This window comes from Ornithorhynchus anatinus, chromosome 4 (genome assembly GCF_004115215.2).
Source record: "Ornithorhynchus anatinus isolate Pmale09 chromosome 4, mOrnAna1.pri.v4, whole genome shotgun sequence".
Classification (NCBI taxonomy): domain Eukaryota; kingdom Metazoa; phylum Chordata; class Mammalia; order Monotremata; family Ornithorhynchidae; genus Ornithorhynchus; species Ornithorhynchus anatinus.
The window spans coordinates 48,523,298-48,548,671 of NC_041731.1; the positions used below are offsets into that span (position 1 = coordinate 48,523,298).

At 45.4% G+C, this 25,374-nt stretch overlaps 1 protein-coding gene across 1 annotated transcript; it reads left to right on the forward strand.

Annotated features, from left to right (window-relative positions):
• Positions 1 to 1,265: 1,265 nt before the first annotated feature.
• Positions 1,266 to 25,061, forward strand: CHMP4C (charged multivesicular body protein 4C). The gene is made up of 5 exons (XM_007669587.2): positions 1,266 to 1,518; positions 18,457 to 18,634; positions 21,339 to 21,453; positions 24,021 to 24,171; positions 24,383 to 25,061. Exons 1-5 carry the CDS (start codon positions 1,266 to 1,268, stop codon positions 24,442 to 24,444), a joined length of 759 nt encoding a protein of 252 aa, XP_007667777.1. The 3' UTR covers positions 24,445 to 25,061.
• The last annotated feature ends 313 nt before the right edge of the window (positions 25,062 to 25,374 follow it).

Consider the following 25,374-nt stretch of genomic DNA (forward strand, 5'->3'; position numbering starts at 1 on the left):
TATGTGCAGAGCACTGTTCTAAGCGCTGGGGTAGATACAGGGTAATCAAGTTGTCCCATGTGAGACTCACAGTTAATCCCCATTTTACAGATGAGGAAACCGAGGCACAGAGAAGTGAAGTGACTTGTCCACAGTCACAAAGCTAAGTGGCAGAGACGGGATTCGAACCCATGATTCTGACTCCCAAGCCCGGGCTCTTTCCACTGAGCCACGCTGCTCAGGTTGTCCCCCGTGGGGCTCACAGTCTTAATCCCCATTTTACAGATGAGGGAACTGAGGCCCGGAGAAGTGAAGTGACTTGCCCAAAGTCACCCAGCTGACAAGCGGCAGCGTCGGGATTTGAACCCATGATCGCGGGCTCTTTCCAGTGAGTCACGTTGCTTCCTCAACAAATATTTGTTTTGTTAAGTGCTTACTATGTGGAGAGCACTGTTGTAAGCGGTGGGGTAGATACAGGGTAATCAGGTTGTCCCATGTGGGGCTCCCAGTCTTAATCCCCATTTTACAGATGAGGGAACTGTGGCCCCGAGATGTGAAGTGACTTGCCCACCGTCACACAGCTGACAAGTGGCAGAGACGGGATTCGAACCCATGATCTCTGACTCCCAAGCCCGCGCTCTTTCCCCTGAGCCACGCTGCTCAGGTTGTCCCCCGTGGGGCTCCCAGTCTTAATCCCCACTTGACAGATGAGGACACTGAGGCCCAGTGAAGTGACTTGCCCACAGTCACCCAGCTGACAGGTGGTGGAGCCGGGATTAATAATAATAATGATAATGTTGGTATTTGTTAAGCGCTCACTAGGTGCCAAGCACTGTTCTAAGCATTGGGGAAGCTACCAGGTGATCGGGTTGTTCCCCGGGCGGCTCCCAGTCTTAATCCCCATTTGACAGATGAGGTGACTGAGGCCCAGAGAAGTGAAGTGACTTGCCCACGGTCACCCAGCTGACAAGTGGCGGAGGCGGGATTCGAACCCGTGACTTCTGACTCCCCAGCCCTGGCTCTTTCCCCGGAGCCAGAACGAACGAATTGGCAGGTAGCCGGCCCGGCGGCTAGTGCGGCAGCGCCGGGCACGTAGTAAGCGCTCCCCAACGGCCGTACTGGTGTCGGGTGTGCCGGGCCTCGTGCCCTCCCCGGCGGGCGGGCGGGCGGGGCTTGCCCACCGGCCGAAGGACGCCGGGGCGGAGTCCGCCCATGCACCCGGTCCTGCGTGCTGAGCGCCTCCTGTCCTGTGCACGGCACTGTCCTGAGCGCCAGAGAGGGAGAGGATGGCTGCTCAGCCACGGGGGGGCGAGGGGCCCGGCGCTGGCCTGAGCCGGGGGGCCCGGTGGGGGTCCCGCTGGGGGTCCCGGTGGGGATGGGGGTCCCGCCCCCCGCCGGACGGTCCCCCCGACCCCCGTCAAGTCGTCGCCCGGCTCGGCGACAGCGAGCGGGAGCTGCGACAGCGCCAGGCCGCCCTGGAAGCCCGGATCGAGGCCGAGCTCGCCCGGGCCAAGGACCGCGGCACCGGGGACCGCAGAGGTAACCCACACCACTTCCTAGCTTTGCCATTCCCTAAGCGCTTACTATGTGCCCACTTCCTAACCTTGCCATTCCCTAAGCGCTTAGTGCCCACTTCCTAACCTTGCCATTCCCTAAGCGCTTACTAGGTGCCCACTTTCTAACCTTGCCATTCCCTAAAAGCTTAGTGCCCACTTCCTAACCTTGCCATTCCCTAAGCGCTTACTATGTGCCCACTTCCTAACCTTGCCATTCCCTAAGCGCTTAGTGCCCACTTCCTAACCTTGCCATTCCCTAAGCGCTTACTAGGTGCCCACTTTCCAACCTTGCCATTCCCTAAAAGCTTAGTGCCCACTTCCTAACCTTGCCATTCCCTAAGCGCTTACTATGTGCCCACTTCCTAACCTTGCCATTCCCTAAACGCTTACTATGTGCCCACTTCCTAACCTTGCCATTCCCTAAGCGCTTACTGTGTGCCCACTTCCTAACCTTGCCGTTCCCTAAGCGCTTACTATGTGCCCATTTCCTAACCTTGCCATTCCCTAAGCGCTTACTATGTGCCCAGCACTCTTCTAAGCGCTGGGGCAGACAGGGGGTGACCAGGGGGTCCCACGTGAGACTCACAGTCTTCATCCCCATTGTAATAATAATGTTGGTATTTGTTAAGCGCTTACTAGGTGCCCAGCAGTCTTCTAAGCGCTGGGGGCGACGGGGTGACCAAGGAGTCCCACGTGAAACTCACAGTCTTCATCCCCATTGTAATAATAATGTTGGTATTTGTTAAGCGCTTACGATGGACCCAGCACAGTCCTAAGTGCTGGGGGTAGACTGAGGGTGATTAGGGGGTCCTACGTGGGGCTCACAGCCTTCATCCTCATTTTGATCATCATCATAATAATGTTGGTATTTGTTAAGCGCTTACTATGTGCCGAGCACTTTTCTAAGCGCTGGGGGAGACAGGGGGTGATCAGGGGGTCCCACGTGGGGCTCACAGTCTTCATCCCCATTTTAATAATAATGTTGGTATTTGTTAAGCGCTTTTGCTCGACCCAGCACTGTCTTAAGTGCTGGGGGTAGACAGAGGATGACCGGGGGGTCCCACGTGGGGCTCACAGTCTTCACCCCCATTTTAATAATAATGTTGGTATTTGTTAAGCGTTTACTGTGTGCCGAGCACTTTTCTAAACAATGGGGGAATCAGGGGGTGATCAGGGGGTCCCACGTGGGGCTCACAGTCTTCATCCCCATTTTGATCATCGTCATAATGTTGGTATTTGTTAAGCCCTTTCTGTGTGCCGAGCGCTTTTCTAAGCACTAGGGGAGACGGGGTGATCAGGGGGTCCCACGTGAGGCTCACAGTCTTCATCCCCATTATAATAATAATGTTGGTATTTGTTAAGCGCTTATGATGGACCCAGCACTGTCCTAAGCGGTGGTGTAGATAAGGGGTGATCGGGGTTCCCACGTGGGGCTCACAGTCTTCATTCCCATTTTGATCATTATAATAATAATGTTGGTATTTGATAAGCGCTTACTATGTGCCGAGCACTTTTCTAAGCGCTGGGGGAGACGGGGGGGGGGGGTGATCAGGGGGTTCCACGTGGGGCTCACAGTCTTCATTCCCATTTTAATAATAATGTTCGTACTTGTTAAGCGCTTACGATGGACCCAGCACTGTCCTAAGTGCTGGGGATAGACAGAGGGTGATCAGGGGTTCCCACGTGGGGCTCACAGTCTTCATCCTCATTTTGATCATCATCATAATAATGTTGGTATTTGTTAAGCGCTTACTGTGTGCCGAACACTTATCTAAGCGCTGGGGGAGATAGGGAGTGATCAGGGGGCCCCATGTGGGGCTCACAGTCTTCATCCCCAGTTTGATCATCATACTGGGCATGTCATTCCCCTTCTTAAAAACCTCCAGTGGTTGCCTATCAACCTCCGCACGAAACAAAAACTCCTCACTCTGGGCCTCAAAGCTCTCCATCACCTTGCCCCTTCCTACCTCTCCTCCCTTCTCTCTTTCCACTGCCCAGCCTCCACGCTCCGCTCCTCTGCCGTCCACCTCCTCACCATCCCTCGTTCTCGCCTATCCCGCCGTCGACCCCTGGGCCACCTCCTCCCGCGGTCCCGGAACGTCCTCCCTCCTCACCTCCGCCAAACTCATTCTCTTCCCCTCTTCAAAACCCTACTGAGAGCTCACCTCCTCCAAGAGGCCTTCCCAGACTGAGTTCCCCTTTTCCCTCTGCTCCCTCTGCTCCCCCTCTACCCCCCCTTCACCTCCCCTCAGCTAAGCCCTCTCTTCCCCCCTTTCCCTCTGCTCCTCCCCCTCTCCCTTCCCCTCCCCTCAGCACTGTACTCGTCTGCTCAACTGTATGTATTTCTATTACCCTATTTATTTTGTTAATGAGATGTACATCACCCTGATTCTATTTATTTGCTATTGTTTTAACGAGATGTTCATCCCCTCGATTCTATTTATTGCTATTGTCCTTGTCTGTCCGTCTCCCCCGATTAGACCGTAAGCCCGTCAAAGGGCAGGGACTGTCTCTATCTGTTGCCGATTTGTCCATTCCAAGCGCTTAGTACAGTGCTCTGCACATAGTAAGCACTCAATAAATACTATTGAATGAATGAATGAATAATAATGTTGGTATTTGTTAAGCGCTTACTGTGGGCCGAGCACTTTTCTAAGTGCTGGGGTAGACAGGGGGTGATCAGGGGGTCCCACGTGGGGCTCACAGTCTTCATCCCCATTTTAATAATAATGTTGGTATTCATTAAGCGCTTACTATGTGCTGAGAGCACTGTCCTAAGCGCTGGGGTAGATAGGGAGTGATCAGGGGGTCCCACGTGGGGCTCACAGTCTTCATCCCCATTTTGATCCTCATAATAATGTTGGTATTTGTTAAGCGCTTACTGTGTGCCGAACACTCTTCTAAGGGCTGGGGGAGATAGGGGGTGATCAGGGTTCCCACGTGGGGCTCACAGTCGTCATCCCCATTTGACAGATGAGGGAACTGAGGCACCGAGAAATTAAGTGACTTGCCCAAAGTCACACAGCTAACAGGTGATGAGGGAACTGAGGCACAGAGAAGTGAAGCGACTGGGCCAAGGTCACACAGCTGATAAGTGGCAGAGGCATGTGCTGAGCACTGTTCTAAACGCAGGGTGGATACAGGGTAATCAGGGTGCCCCACGTGGGGCTCAGTCTTAATCCCCATTTTAGAGATGAGGGAACTGAGGCCCAGAGAAGTGAAGCGACTGGGCCAAGGTCACACAGCTGACAAGGGGCTGAGGCGGGATTAGAACCCACGGCCTCTGTGTCCCAAGGCCGGACTCTTGCCACTAAGCCAGGTTAGCGGCCGGGGACACCCCACCCCCGGGGATAACTCCCGGGCCGCGCCTCCCCTCTGGCCACCCCCTGCTCCGGGTCACGGGCCGCCACCTCTGGGCCCCTGGGACCCCAACACACCGGCCCAGAGCAGGGGACGGCCGGCGGCGGACACACGTCAGGGCACTTATATATATATATATATATATGTTCTTCCAGCTGCATAGGAATACGGGATTTACTTCTACCTGCGCACGTGTCTGTGTGTGTGTTGGGGGCAGCTATAGTCTTGGAAGTTCATAGGCAAAGTGAACTGGCTTCTAATAATAATAATATGGGTATTTGTTAAGCGCTTACTAGGTGCAGGGCACTGTTCTAAGCACAGGGGTACATACAGGGGAATCAGGTTGTCCCACGTGAGGCTCACAGTCTTAATCCCCATTTTACAGATGAGGTAACTGAGGCACAGAGAAGTGAAGTGACTTGCCCACAGTCACACAGCTGACAAGTGGCAGAGCTGGAATTCGAATCCATGACCTCTGACTCCCAAGCCCGGGGTCTTTCAACTGAGCCACCCTGCTTTTCTCTGTGTGTGTGTGTGTGTGTGTGTGTGTGTGTGTGTAGAGATGTTGTCAGGGACAGGTATGTTTTTGGAACTGCATAGGCAATGTGGATTTGCTTCTACATTGTGTAAGTGTGTGTAGAGATGTCGGGGTATATTCTTGGAAGTATCTAGGCAAAATGGATTGTTTTCTACTTACATGTGTGTCTGTAGAGATGTAGGGGTCAGATGTTTTTGGAAGTGCATAGGCAAAATGGATTTGCTTCTACCGTGTGTGTGTGTGTGTAGAGATGTCGGGGGCAGGTGTGTCCTGGGAAGAGCATAGGCAAAGTGGATTTACTTCTACTTGTGCACATGTGTGTATGTGTGTGAAGAGATGTCGGGGCCAGATATGTTCTTGAAAGTGCTTAGGCAGAGTGGATTTGCTTCTACTTGCTCACGTGTGTGTGGGTGTCCATGTGTAGAGGTGTGTGGGGCAGATATGTTCTCCGAAATGCATAGGCACAGTGGATTTCCTTCTACTTGCACACGTGCGTGTGTGCCTGTGTGTTGGGGCGGTTCTATTCATGGAACTGCAAAGGCAAAGTGGATTTGTTTTACTTGGGGCAGATACGTTCTTGGAAATGCACTGGCAAAGTGGATTTACTTGGAGAGAGAGAGAGAGAGAGAGATAATATAGAGATAGTATATAGAGATGTGGGGGGCCGATATGTTCTTGGAAGTGCTTAGGCAGAATGGATTTGCTTCTCTTTGCGCACGTGAATGTTGGGGCAGATGTATTCATGGAGTGCATAGGCAAAGTGAATTTGCTTTTCCTTGGGGCAGTAATGTTCTTGGAAGTGCATAAGGCAACGTGGATTTGCTTGTATTTGTAGGTGTGTGTGCGTATCGGGGGCAGATATATTCTTGGAAGTGCATAGGCAAAGTGGGGGGAGGGGTAGGGGTGTGTGTCGGGGGAGATGTCGGGGGCAGGTATGTTCTTGGAATTGCATAAGCATAGTGGATTTGCTTCTAATTGCATGTGTGCACCTGTTTTGGCTTATGGTTTGATGGCTCGACGCTCATCCTTCTGCGCGTAATGTTGCCGATGGTACACATTACCTTCAGGTGGTGTTTCTCACTCTGGCTCTCAGACCTTTCATGTGGCTTCTCCAACACGTGAGTCAACGCCAAAAATTGTCCCCGCCCTTTCAGGTCGCTGGGGACTGCACACAGTATCAGTTTTTATTATGCTTCACATCAAATCGCACTTGTGCTTTACCAGCCTTCACTGGTTTCTGCCACATTGCCCTGAGTCAGGGAGTGCAAACATTATTAACATCACCCCATTTTTCAGATAGAAAAAATGAGGTGGATGTGACTCATCTCTGGAATGTGCCTGGAAGTAGAGGCCAGATTCCTGCTGGCCTGTTTCCTCACGGGCCAACTATTTCTGGCCCCTATCTTCTCATGGCAGTTGGTGAAGTTAACCCTCTGTTTTATTCTTATTAATTACTATTACATCAATTCCTGCTGTATGGTTTTTAAAAAGCCATGTTCAGCAAGGTCAGATTTCAATCTGGCTACATTTAGTAGTTTTTTCTTTCCTTTATGTCAGAAAATTTGTTTCCCTTTGAGAGGGGAGCCTCTGAATGTATTCATTCATTCAATAGTATTTATTGAGCGCTTACTATGTGCAGAGCACTGAACTAAGTACTTGGAATGTATGATTCGGCAACAATATGCTATTCTATGAAGTTTATTTAAGTGTGAAGCAGCTTATCAAAAATCAATAAATAGTTTCAGCAGAAAAAAAAGGTAAATGTACTCCAAGGGTCATATTCTTCACTTCTCTGTGCCTCAGTTACCTCATCTGTAAAATGGGGATTAAGACTGTGAGCCCCACATGGGACAACCTGATTCGCTTCTGTCTACCCCAGTGCTTAGAACAGTGCTCTGCACATAGTAAGCACTTAACAAATACCAACATTATTATTATATTCACTATGTAAGTGGGTTCAGTAGAGTGTCTGTAGTCAGGGGCACCTGAGGGGCCCCTCAGGTGCAGGGAGGCACTTCTGGAAAGAGGACAGAGAGGGCCAAAGTAGGGGAGGGGTCCTCCAGTCTATACAAAGGTGGTTTGAAAGACTCTTCAAAGAAAGAGAGGACACTTTTTTGAAATCAGGAAACTTTTATAGCTACTGCACAAAGGGGAACTCCTCTAGATTGTAAACTACTTGTGGACAGGGAACGTGTCTAACAACTCCGTTGTATTGCACTCTCCAACACACTTAGTACAGTGCTCTGCACACAGTTAGCACTCAGTAAATATGATTGATTTCAAAGCAAGAGCAGTCGCAGTCTTTCAGGCTGAGAACCAGACCGGGTAGCCCAGTTGGATTTATTCTGACTCCTAAGAATGAAGACCAAAGTACCCAGGAAGAGGAGGGGGGCAGATAGCAAGAGGCTGGGGTCCTTGGGACCTGAGACCAAGTGCTACCTTGCAGGACCTCGAGGAAGAGTTTTTGCAGCCAGACCAAGTGGATATGATCCCCAGGGTTACCCAGAATTGAGAGATGATTACACAAATTTGGGTGGGAATGCTGGAGTCGTGTTTGTTTGGGGTTGAATATTCTGAGTAAATGGTTACATCTGCCAAGAAGAAAGCATTTACCCACACCTGTTCGCCAGCTGTTTCTGTATGTTAGCAAATATAAACGTTTTTAAAGACAAAAGGCAAGACAGGAAGGAGAAAACATTTTTGGAAATCAGGAAAACCTTCGTATTACAAAGCAATCAATCCATTGTATTTCCGTTGTGCACAGAGCACTGTACTAAGCATTTGGGAGAGCTCAATATGTAACAGTCGGTTAGACACTTTCCCTGTCCATCTACCATTCAATAAGTAGTATCAGCTTAGTATTAGTATTAATATTATTTTAGGAGAATACAACTGAATTAGGTGTAATCACTGCCCTAGAGGAGCTCACAATAAACTACAGATTAAAGAAAGTAATAGAGTATATAAGACATATTCAAATGTGCTAAAGGGGTTGTAAATAAGTGTTATGGTGTTTGTGAATACTTAACTGCTAAGGTGGCACAGCAATCCTTGAGTGGGAATTGGGGGATATAAAGTAGGGGGATGAGAAATTAATCAGGAAGGCATCCCAAAAGAGATGTGATTTCAGAAGGGGGAGATGGGGAGAGCTGTGGTTGATTGAATATAAATGGACAGGGAGTTCTGGTTGGGCGGGAAAGCTTGACATGAGTTTGGCAGTGGGAGGGACAAGAGCGAGGTATAGTGAGTAATAATAATTATGGTATTTGTTAAGCACTTACTCTGTGCTAAGCACTGTTCTAAGCGCTGGGGTAGCCCCACATGAGGCTCACAATCTTAATCCCCATTTTACAGATGAGGTAACTGAGGCACTGAGAAGTTGTGACTTGCCCCCAAAGTCACACAGCTGACAGGTGGTGGAGCCGGATTAGAACCCATGAGACCTTTGACTCCTAAGTCCATGATCTTTCCACTGAGCCACACTGCTTCTCTAAGATATAGTGAGTAGGTTAGTGTAAGAGGAACAAAGTGGCCGAACTGGAGTGTAATGGAAGAAGAGCATGAATAAGTAAAATGGAGCGAGCTAATGGTCAAGAAGGGGCAAATATTGGTAGTTTTTAAGGAGTGGGGAAAGGTGTGCAGAATGTTTTAGAAAAATGATCTGAGCAGCAGAGTGAGGTATGAATTGGAGACTGGTGACAGGAAGATAAGCAAGGAGGTTCACACAGTAGTCAAGCCAGGTAATAAGTACCTGGACCAGCAGAGTGGCCATTTAGATCAAGAGGAAGAGTCAGATCCTGGAAATGTTGGGGAAATATTGAGAAGCAGTGTCATCTAGTGGAAAGAACATGGGCCTCGAAGTCATAAGGACCTGAGTTCTAATCCTCCCTCCACCACTTGTCTGCTGTGGGACCTTAGGGAAGTCATTTAACTTCTCTGTGCCTCAGTTACCTCATTTGTAAAATTAGATTAAGACAGTAAATGCTTTATGGGACAGGGACCGTGTCCAACCTGATGATCTTGTGTCCACCCCAGAGTTTAGTACAATGGGTGCTTTACAAAAGGAAGAAATGACAAGATTGGGTCATAACCTGAATATAAAGATGGAAAGAGAAGGAGGAGTCAAGGATAAAGCTAAGAATTAGGAGGTAGAGAGGATCGTCTTGTTGACTGTTGGGGAAGTTAGGTGGAGTGGATCGGAAGGAAATAAAAATGATAATTATTACTATGTGCCAAGGACTGTGCCATGCCAAGGATTGTGCCATCTCCTATGCACTCTGATCTGTCCTCTTTAAATACTTGATATTCAACCCAACCTCAGCCCCACAGCACTTATGTCTGTATCCATAATTTATTTTAATGTCTGTCTCCTTCTCTAGATTGTAAACTCTTGGTAGGCAGGAAATATGCCTGTCGAGCACTTGGTACAGTCTGCGCACAGTAAGCACTCCAATGCTACTGATGGAGGGGGTAGATAGACTATAAACAAATGGGACAAAGTCCCTGTCCCACTTAGGGCTCACAGTCAAAGGGAGAGGAAGAACAGATATTTTATCCCCATGTTACAGAGGAGGAAACTGAACCATAAAGTAGTTAAGTGACTTCCCCAAGGTCCCACAGCGGGCAAGTGGCAGAGCCTGGATTAGAACCCAGGTCTCCTGACTCCATAACCCATGCTCTTTCCATTGAACTTGAGGAACTAGTAGGACATCTGTGTAGAAGGCAGGAGGAACTGTGAGATTGTAGAGGTGAAGGTAGAGAGGTAAATTTGGAGTCATTGACAGAGAAATGGTAACTGAAATACTTTTGATGATGAGAGTTGAAACCATGTGTACAGATGTGTTCCCCAAGTAAGTGAGTGTAGATTGAAGGGGACCTAGAGTAGAGCCTTGAGGGACAGTTAAGGGTTGGGAGCAGAGGAAGAGCTGGTAAAAGACACAAAAGGATTGGCCAGATTGGTAAGAGGATCACCGGGAGAGGAGCATATCAGAAAAACCCTGGTTATCTACAGTGATCCTGAGTGATCCACAGTTTGGAAAGCAGCCAAGAGGAGGAGGAGAATTAGAATGGAGTAGAGTCCTTTGATTTGTCAAGAAGAAAGCCAGGATGGCCTTGGAAAGAGCATTCCTAGTGGTTGAAAGGAAGTGGAGGCCATGAATGCATCCCACATGAATAGTTTGGGCAGGAGTGGGAGAAGGGAGATGGGGGTAGGTACGGAGATGAGGTGATACGTGGACAGTGCAGTGGGTCCAGAGTTTTTTTTTGTTTTTTTTTTTAAAAAACGATGGTGAGAAGTGGTTGGGGTTTGAAGGCAGAGGAGAAGGGGTCCTTAGAGTGAGAGTGGGTGAAGTTGGTAGTTGCAGAGTGAAGAAAAGTGGACAGAGTGAAGAAAAGATAAGGGATCTAAGGCACAGATGAAGGGGGTAGATTTTGGAAGTATGCAGATGATTTCTTCTTGAGAGAAAGAGCTGAGAAGGGCGAAAGGGGATGTGGAGTGTGAGGGAGCTGAGAGGAAGATTTTAGGGAACTCACTTGTGAGGGTTTCAATTTTGTCAACAAAACCGATGGCCAAGTCATCAGGGGCCAGAGGGGGCGGGGAGAGCATTCGAGTTTTCAGAAGGGAGTTAAAGATTGTCATATCATGAAAGATTTTGTCTGAATAAAAAAAATGTTGGTATTTGTTAAGCACTTACTATGTGCAGAGCGCTGTTCTGAGTACTGGGGTAGATACAGGGTAATCAGGTTGTCCCATGTGAGGCTCACAGTTAATCCCCATTTTACAGATGAGGTAATTGAGGCACAGAGAAGTGAAGTGACTTGCCCACAGTCACACAGCTGCTAAGTGGCAGCGCCAAGATTCGAACCCATGACTTCTGACTCCAAGCCCCTGCTCTTTCCACTGAGCCACACTGCTTCCCTAATAGGTTTGGAAGTATCTGGAATAAGTGGAGGGAGCAGTGGACATGAAAGTTGATGGAGGAGTGGTATTGCTAAGTAGGAGAGGGCAAAATTCTAGCAAATAAGGATGTGTGCTGTGGCCAAAGTCAGTTTGTGCCTGGATTTCCACCAACAGCATCGACAGAGGGATAGGAGGGTTAGGGAGTCGAGTGGGGTGTCTAGACTGAAAATGCGTTATGAGCAGAGAATATGCCTGCTAATTCTGTTGCGCTGTACTCTCCCAAGTGCCTAGTACAGTGTTCTTCTGCACGAAGTAAGCACTTAAATTCTGATTGGTTGACAGACGAATCTCTGCATCTGCTGTTGGAAGTGTACATTGCAGTTTACATGTTGTTGTTATTTGTGCTCATTGTTAAGCACTTACTATGTGCCTGGCATTGTACTAAACCCTGGGTAGATACAAATTAATTAGGTTGGACACAATCCTTGCCCAACATGGGGCTCGCATTTCAATCCCCATTTTACAGATGAGGTAAAAGAGGCACAGAGAAGCTGTGACGTCCCCAGAGTCACCCAGCAGACAAATGGAACTGGGATTAGAACCCAGGTCCTTCTGACTCAGACCTGTACTCTAGCCTATAGTCCATGCTGCTTTTCAGATGTGCATGATGCCCCTTTATCCAGTAGCTTCTCTTCCATATACCTTGGTTCTCTCCCCCAACCCACTTCTTCTCCTCCACCTCAGAGTTCCCTCATTCTTCCTTCTCCACCCTCTTCTCCCCACCAACCCCATCAAATTTGGATGTTTTAGATAGCTACTAGTTTACCTACCCAGGGGCAAAGGGAATCTATCTAGGGCATAATTTGATGCCTTAGCACTCAGGAATTGCTAGGTAGCATTTAAATATTTTTGATGAATTCAAATTTTCATTATATCTGGATAGAATGTTTTGAACAATTAAAAAATATATATATTTTGGCCAGTTTTGCAGCTGCTTCTTTAGAGCTGTAGAAATGGTTGAACAGTCTAGCTAAAGAATGGGTCTGGATGGCACCTGCCTACAGAAGGAATGGAAGCTGGCTGGCCTTGTTGGTTTTCACAAGGTGTGGTTAGTCTCAAGGAATTTGAAACTTACCTCTGATTACCGTCACAGCCTTCAAGAGTGTAAAATTATTAGCATAATTACATCAGCTACGGAATATAATGAAAACCTTTTACTGTTCTCGTCCAACTACATTTTATTATTCCCGTCCAACTACTGCCTCTGTTAAGAGCACAAAAGTCTAATTCCAGTCCCTCATAGCTGAACCTGAAATCAGAGGTATGTGTTAACTGGATTTGGGAAGATTGGTCAGTTACCTTTTTCCTGCTCATGAATAACATCTCATTCTAACATCCACCAGAAAGGGGATCTACAATTGTGGTTGATTCAGATACTGCTTTGATTGCTGAGAGGAATCTCAGGTGCAAGGGAGCAGATTTCCCTGGAATAGCCTTCATCATCAACGGTATTTATTGAGCACTTACTAAGTGCAGAGCACTGTATTAAGCGCTTGGTAGAGTACAGTACAACAGAGTTGGTAAACACATTCCCTGCCCACAGTGAGCTTACGGTCTAGATGGTGGATGGCTGCCTATCTACGATGTCTAGCCAGGGCATTCACTTGGACCAGCCACTGGGTTGACCAGAGGACCCTGTTGGCCTTACCAACTTGTGGTATTCCTGATGATTTGGCATGAAATTGACTCTACATCCTCCCTCTCAATTCCCCCTGCAGGTTATCAGTAACTGAATGGTGTGAACTACAACTATGCGCAGAACAGTATACTCTGCGCTTGGGAGAGTACAACAGAAACAGTGCGGCCATAATTATTATTACAGCCTGTTCTGTGCGTCTAAATGTGAACATTCTAAGTGTGATCGGTTCATAATATGTTTAACAAAGCCAAACAAAAAAAAATAAAGTACTCCAGGGCCAGAGAGCAAAATGTATCCTAGCCTCAGTACTGACCTGTGAATTTAGGGTGTTTATTTTTGTTGGCCAGATTTCGGATCATTTTCTATGTGGACACAGTTCGTCAATTTAAGTCATACAAATAGGGGCAAAATGAAGGAAGAATCTTTCCATTCTAGATACAGTTGCTTCAAACAACAACCTTGGAAGTACTCCCCTTTACCTTTTTACTAGAGCTTTTCATGACCATGAGGCCTGACGTGCGGATTTTCGAAACTTCAACTTCATTCTTACTCAGATACTTCCATCAATAAATGGTACTTATTGAGCACTTACTATGCGCAGAGCACTGTACCAAGCACTCAGGAGAGTACAGTACAACAGAATTAGCAGACATGTTCCCTGCCCATAATGAGCTTACTTCTATCTCATTAAATGTTTTGTACTTAAATGTACTCTTTATATGAATCTCTTCATTTCACTCTCCTAATGAGTGTTATGGCCATTTCACGAAGAAATAACTGTGTGCCCACAGTCACAAATCAAGAAGGTAAGAAAGTTGAAGAATACCTATATGTTAAACAATTTTCTGAACCAATGATGAATGCTAATCCTTTAAAGTCTTGTATCATCTCAGTTTAAGTATTAATATTTTTAAGACATTTTTAAAACCTCTCCTAATTCCACCCTACAGTTCCCTCCTCCTTCCCTTCCCCATCCATCTCACCAATTTCACCAAAAGAATAATAGCCAGTAGAGTTTTGGATTAATACACTAGATTGCAAACTCTTTGAGGGCAGGGTTCATGTCTGCTGATTAGTAATTATGGATTCTTGTTAAGCATTTACTATGTATCAAGCACTGTTCTAAGCTCTGGGGTAGATACAGAGCAATCAGGTCAGGCCCAATCCCTGGCCCACGTGGGGCTCACAGTCTAATGGGGAGGAAAAACAGGTTTTTAATCCTCATTTTGTAGATGGAGAAACTGAGGCACAGAAATATTAAGTGACTTGCTCAAAGTCAGACAGCAGGCAAGTGGCAGAATCAGAATTAGAACTCAGGTCTCCTGGTTTCCCGGCTTGTACACTTTCTTCTAGGCCACATTGCTTGTCTCCATTAAACAGATCATGCAGAGTTCTCTGAAGTCGTCACTTTAAAACCAAAGCAGAGTGCGGCCCTGTAAAGCGAGAAGCACTGTAGTAGGTCCTGACAGAGACTAATTATGTACACTTTTGAAACAATTCATCTTCCAAGTACCTCGCCAGCAGATACCTTATTATTGGCAAATAAAATTATTGAAACATAGCTTATTTGAATATTTTTTTATCTCCCCCGATGCTTCACATATTGCTTGGCACAGAGTGAGCACTTAATAAATACTGTAACATTTATATGAGTAACAGAATCTACCTAAATTTCATACCTCCTAATTCTGTTTAAATTTGCGACGTTTAGTATTGTTCTACAATAGTAATCACAATAACACTTTGATAAGAGATGCCAAAGACATCATTTTAACTACCACAATCTAAATGTATTTACCTTTGCCCTATCAAAATGATTTATTGTTGCCTCTCCTATTACAATAATAGTCCTCTGATGTGGAAACAACACCTCAGTGAGACATGGCGTCTGGTTTAAAAAAATAAAAACTATCACAAATAAAGTAGCTCCTTTGTTCTCACCAATCACCTGTTAGAACGCTTTCTAGATCCCAGCTGGTCACAGCAACTTTTATTATGAGTTCTTTACAAAATCTAGGCAGATTCATTTTTCTGAACCATTCTATTATCTCTGAATTAGAAATCTTGGCTAGTTTTATAGTTGGTTCCTTAGTTATTCTCTTTTACTACTTTTCCTTAATAGAATCCTTAATATTCCTTAATTGCAGTAGAACCTTTTCTTATGAATTTTGGCGAACCTTCTTTTTTCTTCTAAAAGATGGAAATATTGGTAAATTGTAACCTATTTTATAATTATCATAATCCAGACAGAAAAAGTAATGTATTAGACTTTCATATTTCCCCTTAGTATTTCTGTAGGGGGGAATGTCAGGTCACATAGGTAATTTTTAATAAAATAGAATTTAGAGAAAGCTTTATCTAAAAAAAAGTTTATTTTTGTTTTCTCCTCAGAGATACTCCATAATTTCAAATCAGGTTAAAGCACAAAAAAACACCCCTTATTTTGACAAGGAATAACAGTTTGGCTTGTTATATTTATAGTCACTTAACCAGCCAGGCATGAGTAGGTGGAACTGGAATCATCTTTCTAGAATGTTTGGATGGTGGACCTGCATTTCCAGTTTCCTCCTTCACTTGAGAATGTGTCATTGTGATGGAAAATTGGAGGGTGATTAACGTCTTAAAAAAAGCATCCATTCCTGTTTCGGTCCAGTTAAAAAAAAAAAAGGGAAATATGTAATTATCCTGTAGTCATGAATTCATGTCCCTTCTTGAGGGAGGAGCAGAGGAAGATCATGGCTGACCGCACAAGTCCCAGCCCTCGCCCTAGTGACACAGGGCGGGATGTGACCAGGGGCCCCATTCACCTTCCTTTCCTCTGGAAGCTCTCTGATCTGGAGACAACAGTATATCCTGCTTAGTACAGTGCTGTGCACATAGTAAGCGCTCAATAAATATGATTGAATGAATGCCTGCTGGAGGGGCCCTAGGACATTCTATTAGTAGAGAATGGTCACATTGTACATGCATTCTGGAACTGGGGGGGAAGGTGCACTTGAAGAAAGCATACCCTCGTGAGAGGGCATGAGCCTGGGAGTCACAAGGACCTGGGTTCTAATCTCAGCTCTGACGCTTGTCTGTTGTGTGACCTTGAGCAAGTCATTTAACTTCTCTGTGCCTCAGTTACCTCATCTGTAAAATAGGGATTAAGATTGGGAGCCACATGCGGGACATGGACTGTGTCCAACTTGATTATCTCATATATATCCCAGCACTTAGTGCAGTACCTTGGGGGGAAAGAAAAAGTATCTTTACACCAACATGTATATCAGTGCAGTGCTGTAATGGCTACTTCATTTCTCCAAACTTCTGCTCCAGTTCCTGTTATTAGTCCTTTCTCTCTCTCTCTCCCCCTCCTTCTCTCTCCCTCTTCCCCCCTCCCCCTTATTATATATACATATATGCATATATTCTGTCTCCTGTAGGGACTACGATCCACCTTCCTACCCTTTGATTTCTCTCTGCTCATCTCAGCATCCCAGCTCTACTAATCTCATTATTATTATTTTTCCACTGTGAGGAAGACAATATTCCTGATTTGTTTCCCCAAGTTTGACTTTATCCAGTTTCCCTAATCTTATGAGAAGCAGCATGGCTCAATGGAAGGAGCTCGGGCTTGGGAGTCAGAGGTCATCGGTTCGAATCCCGGCTCTGCCGCTCACCAGCTGTGAGATTTTGGGCAAGCCACTTAACTTCTCTGTGCCTCAGTTCCCTCAACTGTAAAATGGGGATTAAAACTGTGAGCCCCACGTGGGGCAACCTGATCACCTTGTACCCCCCCAGTGCTTAGAACAGTGCTTTGCACATAGCGCTTAACAAATACCACCATTATTATTATTAATGATGCCATTTTCCCTGCCTTCAGTGCACGTGAATTGAATTAATGTAATCATTGGCTATGTACCCCTTAAAACACTTATAAACTCACCCCAGCCCCACAGCACTTAGGTTCATATCCTTATACTCTGCTGTTTCCCTTATCTGTAATTTATTTTAACATCGTTCTCCCCCTCTAGATTGTAATCTCCTTGTGGACAGGGATAGCCTCTACCAATTCTATTGTAATGTACCTTTCCAAGCTTTTAGTACAGTGCTTTTTACACAGTAAATGCTCATAAATTCCACTGATTGATCATCACCTTCTCCGCTCCCCTTCTCTTCCTCACTACATTATGAGGCACTTCTAAATCCTGTCTTCTCAGCATCAGTGGTATTTATTGAACTCGTACTGTGTGCAGAGTACTGCAATAAGCAGCGTGGCTCAGTGGAAAGAGCCCGGGCTTTGGAGTCAGAGGTTATGGGTTGGTATCCCAGCTCGGCCACTTGTCAGCTGTGTGACTTTGGGCAAGTCACTTAACTTCTCGGTGCCTCAGTTACCTCATCTGTAAAATGGGGATTAAGACTGTGAGCCCCACGTGGGGCAACCTAATTTCCTGTGTCTTCCCCAGCGCTTAGAACAGTGCTTGGCATATAGTAAGCGTTTAACAAATGCCAACATTATTATTATAAGCGCTTGGGAGAGTACAATTCAGCAGAGTTGATAGACTTCTTTCCTGCTCACAACAAGCAACATGAGAAGCAGTGTGGCTTAGTGGAAAGAGCACAAGCTTGGGAGTCAGAGGCTGTGGATTCTAATGCCGGATCTTCCACTTGTCAGCTGTGTGACAAGTTACTTAACTTCTCTGTGCCTCAGTTACCTCATCTGTAAAATGGGGATTAAGACCGTGAGCCCTACATGGGACAGTTTACCTTGTATCTTCCCCAGTGCTTAGAAAAATGCTTTGCACATTTATTCATTCATTCAGTAGTATTTATTGAGTGCTTATTATGTGCAGAGCACTGAGTAAGCACTTACCAAATACCAGCATTATTATAACAAGCGTACATTACCTAATTTTTACTCCCCTGCTGAAGCGCATGCTTTCAGTCTTTTTTCTAGGTTAGTTCAAAGTCCTACAGCTAAAACAATCCCTCATTGCTCACCAGTGCTCTCTTCTTCCTCTCGCTGTCTTTATTCCACCAATAAATATCTTTCCTTTAGGCATTTCTCTGTCTCATTTGAGCACTGGCTTTATCCTAACCTTCTAGGGTATTTCCTCTCATTCTACTACTTGCCTTTTGGTCCATTTCTCATAAGAAAACTACCAGTGGGAGTAAACTACATTTAAGCAATTTGCCTAAGAATATAAAAGATTCTATTACTGGGTCAAAACAATGGTCAGTGTGTGTTTTATGGGCAACAGAAATTTACTCCCCTTTCTCTCTTTATTGGCTTGTTAAGAGGAAAAGGATGAGAGCAGGAAGAGGAGAGACAATGTAATTTTGGCCTTAAATCCCAACTTCCTTTTCAGTAATTTGAGGTGCTTTATATGTACTTCCACCATGATAACATCGACTGCTTTAAACATGTTACTTTCTTTCCCAGCTGCATTACAGGCCCTGAAGAGAAAGAAACGATTTGAGAAACAGTTGTCTCAAATTGATGGGATCCTTTCCACCGTTGAGTTCCAGAGAGAAGCCCTGGAGAACGCCCACACCAACACTGAAGTGTTAAGGAACTTGGACTTTGCTGCAAAAGTCGTGAAAGCAGTTCACAAGCCTATGTGAGTGGTTTTGGGGTGTTTCCCAGTTGAAGGTTTCCTCCACCAAATGACCATAAGCAAAGAGTGATCTGGAATTGTTTGTCCCTTTGGACAGCACTTACTACAGTGCCTGGCACAGAGTAATTGCTTAACAAATACCACAATTATTATCATTATTGGGCAGGTTTGTGCTCTGCATTCTTCTTGGGTCCAGATGACTGGCAGACTGTTGGTGACCTTTCCAATTCACTGCGGCTTTGCAAGGAAAATAACTGACTCCTTTCTTGCCAGCCTAGGTCATTTGGGAAGGGGCAGGAAGGCCATTTTCCCAAGAGGGGGATCCAGAGTATTCTTGGTTGCTAAAATAGACTTTAGAAGTAAAGCACTTGAATGCCAGTGTATCACTCACCTGTATCTTCTTGCTTCCTGAGACCCTTTTGCATCTTCCCATGTATTCACTTCCTCGGCTACCTGTTTGCAGACCCCTCCTTCTGGGGCACACCATTGCAACACACCTACTTCTGCTCTTTGTCTACCCTCGGGCTTGCCTGGGCAGTGTGGGACTCTTGACAGAAGCTGTGGCAGATAGGGGTGTGAGGGAGAAGAGAGAAGGGAGGGGACCTGGATGAGGGGGAAAGGAAGAGCAGTATAGGCCTTGGGCACAAAAACAGGACAATCCTGGCCTGGGATGATGGGTTTTTACTGGTAAGAAAAAAAGTTCAGTTATCTCAGATGCTCTTCTAAGAGTGGCATTTCTAATTTTCATAACAAGGTTGAGTAGTCCCTTTTTCTACATTTTGCTTAGTAGAAAAAATGTTTTTCTTCCTTACCATTCACAAGATTGATGGGCAGCCGACAATGGTGAAAGGAGGAGAGAATCTCATGTTTCCATGAATACACGGGCAGTGGACGAGTGGCTTTCCCAGTACCCAGTATGGGCTCATGAGGAGGCTTAGTCAGTACCTGTGAAGAACTGGATTGGTCCTTTTTCCCACACATAGAGCTGTCAACTTTGCAGGGTTGATCTGACTTAACTGGGATCTGCTTTATGTGAGCTGTGTATTTTTATTTTATTTTATTTTATTTTCCCCCAGCCACTGACGGGAGCAGTGTTCTCTGGCAGTCCCTCACCCTGCAGGGCCCTGGGGCAAGAAGAGAAGCAGTGTGGCATAGTGGAAAGGGCACTAGCATGAAAGTCAGAGGATCTTTCTAATCCCAGCTCTGCCACATATCTGCTGGGTGACTTTTGGCAGGTCACTTAACTTCTCGTGCCTCAGTTACCTTATCTGTAAAATGGGGATTAAGACTGTGAACCCCATGTGGGACAGGGTCTGTTTTCTACCTGATTACCTTGTATCTTTCCCAGTGCTTAGAATAGTGCTTGGCATGTAGTAAGTGCTTAGTAAATACACTTATTGTTATTATTATTATTATTACTAGAATAGCCAGTGACTTCAGTACTGTGGATTTGGGGAAATCCCTCTACTGTGGGTGTTGCCATTTCTGGGAAAGATACCACCTCTGCATATCTAACTCCCCAGGGCTGGGACTGGGTCTGAGATTTCTCTGCAGTCGTTGAGCCGGAGGGACCGGCCAGGATGGAGGATGGTCTCTTTGGATCCAGGTAGAGCGCCAGGGGCTCTGAGGGATCGCAGACATTCCATAGTCCTTTTTATTTATTTTAATTTTTATTGACATTTGTTAAGAGCTTACTATGGGTCAAGCACTGTTCTAAGTTCCTAATCAGGAACAGTGACAGATGCAGAAAGGGGGTAGATGCAAGTTAATCAGGTTGGACACAGTCCTCTTCCCACATGGGGCTCCCAATCTAAGTAGGAGGGAGGAGGATTGAATCCCCATTTTACAGTTGAGGAAACTGATGCATAGAGAAGTTCAGTGACTTGCCCAAGATCACAAAGCAAGCAGTTGGCAGAACTGAAATTAGAACCCACGTCGGATGACTCCGAGGCCCACACTCTTTCCATTAGGCCATGGTGCTTCCCTCTGGAAGTCCTGGGAGCCAGTGGGGGCTGCTGGACAACAGAGACCTTAAGAGACACTAACTTATTTATTCATTGATTCATATTAATCGAGTACTTACTGTGCAGAATATTGTACTAAGCGCTTGCTTGGGAGAGTACAATACAACAGTAAACAGACACATTCCCTGCCCACAACCAGCTTATTGTCTAGAGTGGGGGATACAAACATCATTACAAATAAAGAAATTACAAATATGTATATAAGTGCTGTGGAGCTGGGAAGAACAAAGGGAGCAAGTCATTTGGCGCAAGGCAGATAGCTTTAAAGTCTTCTTTTTAAGCCATTACTGATTGAAAAGTAGGGCAAATGCTCTGTTACCTTCTAGTTGAAAACTCTAAGACTCTTCTGGGAACCATTGTTATTCAGCGTGGCTCAGTGGAAAGAGCCCGGGCTTGGGAGTCAGGGGTCATGGGTTCGAATCCCAGCTCTGCCACTTGTCAGCTGTGTGATTGTGGGCAAGTCACTTCACTTCTCTGTGCCTTAGTTACCTCATCTGTAAAATGGGGATTAACTGTGAGCCTCACGTGGGACAACCTGATGACCCTGTATCTACCCCAGCACTTAGAACAGTGCTCTGCACATAGAAAGTACTTAAATAAAAACATTATTATTATTTATTCCATGATGTTCTTAGATTTGTAACTGAAACTCCAGGTCCTTCATCAAAGTACTCTTTTCTTAGGGATTTAAACAAAATAGATGACTTGATGCAAGAGGTCACAGAACAACAAGATCGTGCCCAAGAAATGTCAGATGCATTTTCGCAGAGAGTTGGATTTGGTGACGATTTTGATGAGGTTAGTAACGCAACAAAATGAAGCTGAAAACTGTGCCTAATGTCAGCTCTTCTTTTGTGACTCTGACTGTAAGCTTGTTGTGAGCAGGGAACGTATCTGTTTATTGTTATATTGTATTCTCCCAAGTGCTTAGTACAGTGCTCTGCACACAGTAAGCACTCAATAAATACGATTGAATGAATGAATGAATGTTTTACCAGGATCAGCTATATCAAACTTGCAGCTTGCTGGGAAGGGCTGTAGTGGTAACAGTATTTATTTAGCCCTCACTCGGTAAAATAAGTGCTAGGCGCTCAGGAAAGGGCAACAGATACACAAAACACATTGTTTGTCCATGTCCCTGTCACTATGGCATAGTGGATAGAGCATAGTCCTGGGTTCTAATCTCAGCTCCGCCACTTGCCTGCTGTATGGACCTTAGGCAAGCCACTTCACTTCTCTGTGCCTCAGTTACCTCATGTGGAAAATGGGGAATAAGACTGTGAGCCCTGTGCGGTTTGGATACCCGATTTGCTTGTATCCATCCCAGTGCTTAGTACAGTGCCTGGCACATAGTAAGCTCCTAAATGCCATAATTACTATCATTATTAATATTATTATTATACCTAGACACTTTGATCTGTACCCTTTAAGCATGTGAAATTCACCCACCCTGAGCCCACAGCACTTACGTACATATTCTTATACTTTGACATTTCCTCTATTCATAATTTATGTTGATGTCTGTCTCCCCTTCTATCAATCCATGATATTTATTGAGCGCTTATTATATATAGGGCACTGTACTTAGTGCTTGGGGGAGAGTACAGTACAACGGAATTGGTAGACCCGTCCCCTGCCCTCTAGACTGTATGCTCTTTTTGAGCAGGGAATGTGTCTACTGTATTGTATTTTATTCTCCCGTATGATTAGTACAGTGCTCTGTGTTCATTCACTTGTATTTATAAATAAATAAATAAATTGTGGTATTTGTTAAGCGCTTACTATGTGCAAAGCACTGTTCTAAGCACTGGGGGAATACCAGGTGATCAGGTTGTCCCACGTGGGGCTCACAGTTTTAATCGCCATTTGACAGATGAGGTAACTGAGGCACAGAGAAGTTAAGTGACTTGCCCAAGGTCACACAGCTGACTAGCGGCGGAGCCAGGATTAGAACCCGTGACCTCTGACTCCCGAGGTCTTTCCACTGAGCGAGCGCTTATTGTGTGGAGAGCACTGTACTAAGCGCTTGGTAGAGTGCAGTGTACCAGTAAACAGACACATTCCCTGCCCACAACAAGCTTACAGTTTAGCGGGCAGAATGGGAGTGAGGCAGATGTCCGGTCTTGGAAACCACTGGGGCGGCTCCACGGTCCCCGTGAGGTTAGCATGGTGCCTGCCATCTGCTTAGTTGTGGTGGTGGCAGCAGGAGGAGGCATGGTGATAATAATTATTAAGCACTTATAGTGTACATAGCACTGTATTAAGCGTTGGACAGCCGAGGTAATAGACGGTGGATACTCTCTCTCCTTTCTTCCTTCTCCTCCACCTTCACCTCTGCTTTTCCTTCTCCCTCTTTCCCCTTGTTCTTCTATCCCTCTTTCCCCTCTTCTCTTTTCTGCTTTTCCTATCTGCCCCCCTCTGGCCCAATCAACCGTGGCTCAGTGGAAAGAGCCCGGGCTTGGGAGTCAGAGGTCATGGGTTCTAATCTCGGCTCTGCCACTTGTCAGCTGTGTGACTTTGGGCAAGTCACTGAACTTCTCTATGCCTCAGTTACCTCATCTGGAAAATGGGGATGAAGACTTGTGAGCCCCACATGGGACAACCTGATGATCTTGTATCTCCCCCAGCTCTTAGAACACTGCTTGGTACATAGTAAGTGCTTAACAAATACCAACATTATTATTATTGTCATTATATGATGGATTTCAAATACACCCAGTTCTTCCGTAAGCCATGTTTCACAACATGCTTTGAAGAGAACACCATGTTTTGTTGGAAGAAACAGTTCATCTTATAGTCTGAGTTCCCAACAATGCAGCGTTTGTCAGGAACGTGACTGTGGAAATCTAGAAGAACTGAGTGTTAGCTGATGGGTTTCGCTGTTACTCTTTGCTCTGAATTTTTTTTTTTTTAAGAAAAAAAGAATCAGTTAAGCCCATTCCCTCTTGCACTCCTAACAGGTAATAGGAAACCTGTCACCTGTGGGGCTGTAGAGGTAGCCTTGAGATCATACCTACAGCAGCCTGAGTATTTCTCAGTAGTGAGCATTTAAGCACTAATTCACTTTTATTTTTAGAAGTATGATTTGCTGTACCTACTAATACTTTATCTCGCCATCGCCTTCTCACCCATGTCCTGCCTTTGGCCTGGAATGCCTACCCTTTCCATAGCGACAATTATTCTCCCCACCTTCAAAGCCTTATTCATGTACATTAATTCTTGCTCAGGATTGAAAAACAAGTTTAGTTTTAAACTAAAAACTTCACTGAGTTTTCCCATTGTCAATTTGGCGTTCATGGGATGATAGATGAGTATATCTACATCTTGAAATGTTTCCTCTTTAATGTACTATTGCTTGGTCCTAGGATGAGCTGATGGCAGAACTTTTAGAATTGGAGCAGGAAGAAATGAAGAAGACGAAGAGCATCAGACTTCCAAGTGTGCCATCTCCCTCTCTGTTCCCTGCACCTTCAAGGCTGCCGAGCAGACCCTCCACCTCCCACCAGTTCCGAGGCGGTGAGTGCCCTCTCCCCTGAACTGGGAGTGCTTTCCCAGGAAGACGCTCACATCAGTTGGCCCATTACCTATGTTGAATGTGTCGCTTTCTAAGTGCTTGGAGAGTACTTGAATGTAGGGCAGAATTCATTTCTGTTTGGTTCGGGTGGGGGATTTTTCTAGAGTTACATTATTTCATCAACCGTTGGTTTTTATCTAACTTTCACCTCAGCATCCTCTAAAAGAACTGAAGATGATGGCGATGGACATCAGCTGACAGCCTGGGCCTCTTAAAAGCCAACTACAGTACACCCACAGGCATAATCCGCCGAGCCGTGTACATTTTTTGGATTGCATGTTCACCACAATTAAAAGCTCACTGCACCCTGTTTGATATCAACACCAAGACAAGTAGGTAGTTTTTCCCTACCTTTGGACCAGTTCTGCTGACGTTCAGGACTCCATCTCTAGCACATACATCATGCAAACATAAGGGAAGTAGAGGAGTATAGTATCGGGCATCAAGATCAAACTAGCATTTTGACTGTCGAACAGAATGCGAAGGGTTTGTTCAAACAGTAAAACAGTCAGGATATCTTCGGCCTCTGAAAATATATATCTGTGGTTTAGGGATATGCATATATAAAGCACAGTGATTTTTGCATTAGAATGGTGGTTTGAAGGAGTTAATGCAACTTCCAGTTGCTTAATTTACTCCCAGCAAGTACCTTACACAAAGGGAGAGACTGATTTAATATGTCCCTTGAGCGCCTGGCAGTTTATAATTCGAATGCATTTTTGTGGAAATACTTGCTCATTGACCAATCTAATGGCAAAGGCTAAGCTGCAATATTCTGAATCATATTTTCCATTTAATATTTTTCAAAATAAAAGAAAATGCTTGTGACAAAGGTTTACACAGAAATTCATTTGTGGGATTGAAAAACAAAAGAAAGTATCTGGGAACTCAGATATTAATGTTTATTCTATACATTTGGGAAGGGTCAGCTTTTTAAAATTCAACTGATCTTTTGAACACTATATCTGTCAGTGACATCTGAGCACATAAGGTCTGTCTTCACCACTCTAATTCCTAATTATTGGAAATGGCAAATGTGGACAAATGGTGCCTAAGTTGGTTGTGCCTAAGCCTCAAAAACGCTGTAAAGAGCTGGAACTGTTCTGGCTACTGGGCAAATCAAATATAGCCTCAAGAAAGAATCT

Excerpts from the sequence above, each read along its gene's own strand:
- CHMP4C (XM_007669587.2), top strand. The coding sequence starts at position 1,266 with ATGGCTGCTCAGCCACGGGGGGGCGAGGGGCCCGGCGCTGGCCTGAGC. Across the intron at positions 18,635-21,338 it reads AAAGCAGTTCACAAGCCTAT|GGATTTAAACAAAATAGATG; the intron begins GTGAGTGGTTTT and ends CTCTTTTCTTAG. Across the intron at positions 24,172-24,382 it reads CTCCCACCAGTTCCGAGGCG|CATCCTCTAAAAGAACTGAA; the intron begins GTGAGTGCCCTC and ends CTTTCACCTCAG.